This window comes from Octopus bimaculoides, chromosome 15 (assembly GCF_001194135.2).
Source record: "Octopus bimaculoides isolate UCB-OBI-ISO-001 chromosome 15, ASM119413v2, whole genome shotgun sequence".
In the NCBI taxonomy this organism is placed as follows: Eukaryota; Metazoa; Mollusca; class Cephalopoda; order Octopoda; family Octopodidae; genus Octopus; species Octopus bimaculoides.
The window spans coordinates 51,160,159-51,165,930 of NC_068995.1; the positions used below are offsets into that span (position 1 = coordinate 51,160,159).

At 34.6% G+C, this 5,772-nt stretch overlaps 1 protein-coding gene across 1 annotated transcript in view; it reads right to left on the minus strand.

Moving 5' to 3' along the window:
• Nucleotides 1-101: 101 nt before the first annotated feature.
• Nucleotides 102-5,772, minus strand: part of LOC106870786 (alpha/beta hydrolase domain-containing protein 17B) — a 26,264-nt gene continuing 20,593 nt past the window's right edge. The window contains exon 2 of the mRNA XM_014916983.2: nucleotides 102-548. Coding sequence (XP_014772469.1) covers nucleotides 326-548 — 223 coding nt within the window. The 3' untranslated portion in view covers nucleotides 102-325. The remainder of the gene's footprint in view (nucleotides 549-5,772) is intronic.

Here is a 5,772-nt window from a genome sequence, read left to right on the forward strand (position 1 = left end):
TATATATATATATATATATATATATATCAACAAAAGAAAAAGTTCCCTTCATATAATTTCATATAACAATTTTTTAGTATACTGAAAGAAGAAAGCATACAGCACTCATACATAACATTTATTCTCAGTGTGTATAAAAGTTTCACAACTCAAGTTGTAAGATTTAGGTGAGTAAGTATTTTTTTTCTTTTTTTTTCTGTTTGTCATTCTGCATTTAGTGATATTTAGTAATCAGGCAGTTTGTCAAAGGACGAACTGTCTGATAACAAAAGGAAAAAAAAAAAAAAAAGAATTTAGATTAGCATTGATTTTTTAATAGACAGCACTAATATAGATAATCTAGCTCTGTATGAATGAACTGTTTCAGTCTCTCGAGATACTGTCCATAAAGTTCAACATCGTTATGGCCTGCACCTTCTACCCACAAGGGTTCCACTGCTCTCGGACAGCGTTCATATATAGCAAGGCCATGTGAGAAATCAATCACCTCATCATCGGTGCCATGGATGACTAAAACTGGAGATGAGATCTTTGGAACTTTGTCGATGCTGGAAAGAAAAAAAGAAAAGAAAAGAAAAAGAGGATTAAAACAATGGATTACTTTGAAAATTAGAGAACATTTCAATACATAAAAACAAATATATACAGTGGTACATTTTAAGATAAATATCATCACCATCATTATTTAAAGTTCGTCATCCATGCTGGCCATGAGTTGAAAATGGTTAGACAGGATCCAATAAGCCAGAAGACTTGTTGGATCCTGATATAGGAGCTACACACACACATATTTTACAACATTTTAAAATATGTTAATAAAAGTTTTCTCCAGTTTTTTAAATAACCAAATATTTGTAGAGTAGGTGAGGTGTATGTGAACATAATTTTAGCTGACTTGTGTCATGTTTTAACTTTCCTCTTTCAAATATATTGACAGCATCAACATGGCAAATTGCAATCTGTCACAAGAAATGAAAAGCACACTGTACCTGTGGCTCTAGTTACCCAGCCACAGTGATTTGGAGATCACCAGTTTCAATGTGCCTACATGAGTTCTGTGACCCAGAGAAAGAAACAGTCTCAATGGTGAGGTGTTGTTAGAACTGAGTTTGTCAAGTAGGTTCAGGATATCAGCAATAACAACTCCAGTGGGATCATGATGACCATCACTGAGCAGATCAAAGTGACAGAGTCAACAATCAAAAGAAGGGCCAGTTCAGGTCCAGCAAAACCTAGCTGGGGCAACCAGTAAGTCTGGTCAAAGTACTTGTTGAAGAAGTTGAAGCCCTTTGAGAAACCTGCAATGATCTTCTATGAGAAGAACTTTGACAAGACCAGAAGGTAGACAGGAGTGACAGGGACAAGTAGCTCTTTGCAGACCCCCAAGGAGTTGCTCACAACAAAGCACACTGGGTTCCTATTGTCTCTGAAGGAAAGTCTGTTATCATACACTTGCTATACAACAACACAACTAAAACCCATACAATCACTACAAGTGCAAACCCTCTTCACAACATCCGATGATCTGCCATGGTCGTTTCTTCATTTGGACTGACGTCGCTAACCACTTAACAAAAGATCAGAAAAGACTTCAGCTCTGACAAATTACTAACTTTCTAGAAGCTCAAATGTAACACAATAATTTACAGTAAAAGAGCCTCTAAACGGTAACCCAATCTGCTAAAAATAACACCGCAAATCTCTCTCAAATCAGACTGTCTTAAAAAATGCATATTACATGGTTCCACTTTGTCTGAAATAGAATATGGGATGATCACAGCTGGAATGGCTTTCATCAGATATTTGTTTAGTTAAAATTGACCTGAGGTTAACATCTATGCAATGGTGGAATTGGCACACACAAATACCCAGGGTCCTATAAAGACAGACAGTGTCCAAAGGTCAAGAGTGCTGACCTTTCTCCCCTATCTAATAAATAAATAAATAAAGATACTATATATTCCATATAAGGTCATAGATTGAGGAAGACAAATGACAGTTACAATAACATTCTGGTGAAATAATAAAATCATATTTATACAAGAACCCCTCACCCACCATAATAAGAATTGAAGCTGATTAAAATGGCCAGAGAGTCTTAAGACAGCAAAAACTAATTACCAACACATCCCCTGCTTAGTTTCATGTTTAGCTTGATACAACAATAACATGGTGATGAAAAACTAGTTGCTGGTTAGTGACCTTTGAGTCATAACTTTTTTTTTATTAATTTACAAGCCGTCTAATGAAAACTACAGTTAAATTTTCATAAAATACAGGAAATATCCCAAACCATTTTTTAGATAAGGTAATCAGAGGAAGAAGGGAGGCAATGCTCATGGCCCTTTCAAGTTTTCCAGGACTGAGGAGATTAATTTTCATCTTGTACAACTGACCCCAGAATGCTCAGACCCACCTGGAGATCAGACCCTGTCAACAAATACAGAAGTCAGGATCTTTAACACAAATGTGAAAATGGTTCTGCTATATGCATGTGAAACATGATAAATCACAAAGTTCTCTAACAATAAACTCCAACATTTGTAAACAAATGTGTCTGGAACAACCTTTGGGTGAGATGGCAAGATAGACTCACAAAGTCTTGTGGGAGCATTAGAACTAGCAACCTATCAAAAGCCAGATCAAGAGGAGAAAATGGGGTTGGCTGGGACACACCTTATGGAAACCGGTTTCCAACATTAAAACTACCAATAGACAACCCCAAAGAAGAAAGAAGTATAGTAGACCAGGCAACTACACCTGGGACAGCTGCAATCCATTGCCAAAACTCGAAGTAGAACGAGGTCTCTTAATGTTGCCCAATGCTCCACATGGAGTTATGGATGCTAAATAATGATGATGATAAGAGAATGCAATTGATTCCTTTCTTAGGGTTCAACAACCATAGCTAGACAGGAAGATTTGGCGTGAGAAATGCTGCTAGAGTGATGTAATCCTGGTGCATGGGAGGACTGTTGACTGAACTCAATTTAAGCAGGATCATTTACCATAGATAATTGTATGGCTTTTGGGAGGATATATGCTAGAGTTTACAATTTAAAAAAAATCTATTCATGGTGTTAAATAATTGACAAATATGCCTCCGACAATATAACAATTAGTTTATCTCAGATTTTAACTGTGGGCTGATATGGACTCAGTTCATCAAATTAATAAAAGAATCACAAGAAAAAAAAAAAGGAAGGAAAAGAAACCAAAGTTATTTCTCATTAAGCTTTTTCTAGAATGTAGTTAAAACAGTGTAATTAGGACACCATTTGAAATCCCACCACTTTACGTCTATATATATATTAAGTTTATGTTGTACAATATAGAACAACTCAAAATGTTATGTCTTAATGTTATTGCTGACCATACCATACTGGTCACTTGTGCTCTTGGAATACTAAGAATGGAAGAAAAAATGCTATTTACTAATTAATAGTTCATAACTCAATTGTGAATAAGAAAACTTAAATCTAGCTTGGTTTTCTTGCTAAAGAAGTATAACTGAAATGCAAATATAGAATGCAGTGTTTTTGGATCCTGCAAAGTGTAAGTGGGCACCCAAAAGTAAAATATTTGGAGTCTCAGTTTACTTTTTGCTATGCTCTCAAAATGAAACAGGAAGCTGCATGTGATGTGGTAGTGAGAGTCACTCCTATATTGAATAGTTTTTACAAATTTTATCATTGAATGTTAAATATTACGTGTAGCTGTCTCAAGGCTGTTGTTAATTAGACTGGTTATCAACTCAGCTCTTGAGTTGTACAAGAGGAAACAATTCAAAGACTATAAAAGTGAAAAAATGCTGGAAAGGTAATGTCTTTTATGAAGGAGACAGAAGATTAGAGATGCATTATATTGGACATGATGCATATGAACACTGCGCCCTTAATTCAAGTAATGTCCTAAATACACTGTTTATCCACATAATGAAAGAAGAGCCATGCGAAATAGCCTTGTTTTCTTTTCATAGGTATGAGAGACATGTAAAGTAATATGCTTTTTGCTCTACGTTTATTACAGGATTACAATTTATGACTTAAGCAGTTCATAGTATTAAACTACTTGGTGAGCATGAGCCAAGCAGAAAACTGCTGCATGAGCTGCCAGAAATAGCAGCCAAACTTTTCACAAACCCTGTCTACCAACTTTAAAAAATGGTACATTGAATAATGTAGTCCAGACACACAGATACACTGTTTAAGAGAGACAGAGAGAAGCTTGAATGTTTTCATTGTAGGTTTGACTTGATCAAGGCTGAAAACAATAACTTAATTGGTACAAATTACAAACAACTGAATGATGTGAAAATACTCATGGAGATTAATATTACTTTTAATAATGTTACTTAACCTCCTCACTCCTCTTTACAATCCTTATCTCATAGTTTGATTTACTCAACTGTGTCACTGCCTGGTTGTAACCTTATCTCTATCTCAGAACTGGTCAGTGGATTGTGACCTTATCTCTACCTCAGAACTGGTCAGTGGATTGTGACCTTACCTCTACCACAGAACTGGTCAGTGGATTGTGACCTTATCTCTACCACAGAACTGGTCAGTGGATTGTAACCTTATCTCTACCTCAGAACTGGTCAGTAGATTGTAACCTTATCTCTACCTCAGAACTGGTCATTCTGTAAAAATGATTAATAGTTACTAGGTCACAGTTTCGGGAATGCAATGTTATTTAGTATTAGAAATTTAAGACCTTTGGTCAAGTAGTCCAATACCCCAAACACATAGCTATCACTTTCAAATTAAAGTTTCAAGTATCAGTTTTCAGGTAAGAGTTTTGAATTTGGTTCAGTTTTACTGCCACAGCTTTGCATTTGCTCAACGTATATTAGCCCTGTTCATTTTATTCTCACTGAAAATAAAGACCATGTATGCTTCAATGGTTTGCATTAAGTAGGTTATCTGTCTGCAAAAACTTGTTTCACATTTCAAGTGAATCTCCCCAAATCTGAAATTTTCTCAGAAATCAAATACAGAATACTAAAAATAGAACACATACTGTTCTTGAGTTTATGGTTTACTTTCTTCATGCTGATACGAATTAGTTAAGATACTTGAAGTGCTTCTTATGATCTACGGATCTGACTGATCTTAAATGCATGTTAAAATTCATATTGCATTAAAATAAGGCAGCATTAGTTACGTTTATAAAACAAGCAAGACTTTATACTTATCAAAAATTAATCTCGGTGACTATTCTTTAAATGTTTTTACTTATTTTGTCCCAGCCTAAATTAATCTTAGTGATAGAAATGAAAGAAGCTAATTTATATTGTGCTTCTCAGAGAAGAAACAGAAGCAAAATTAAAACTCGTTTTAATCAAGCCCAAATTTAAGTCATACTGATTACTTAAGAACAAAGCCTAACATTTGAAGAAAGGAAACAAATTTGTCATACTCATTCATTTCTCAAATGGCTTCACTTTGTTATGAATTTACTTATTTAAAATTTGCCATCCAGTTCTATCAATAATTATTAATAACATTCAGAGATTTGCTTTAATTATTGCTAAAAGGAGATAACAAATTATGAACATATCGAGTAATGATGCAGTTATTTCTAACAAATGTCTGCGATTAGTGTCAGTCTGAAATCATTAATGGAAAAATAGCACTAATGAATCACTAGAGATATATGATAGTACCAAATAAATTTGAACTTATATTTCCAGTCTACAGTATTTCCAGACTACTGTAGACAAGTAGTTGAGCTAAGTTACTGAAGAACTAAAAAGAAAAAAAAAAAAAA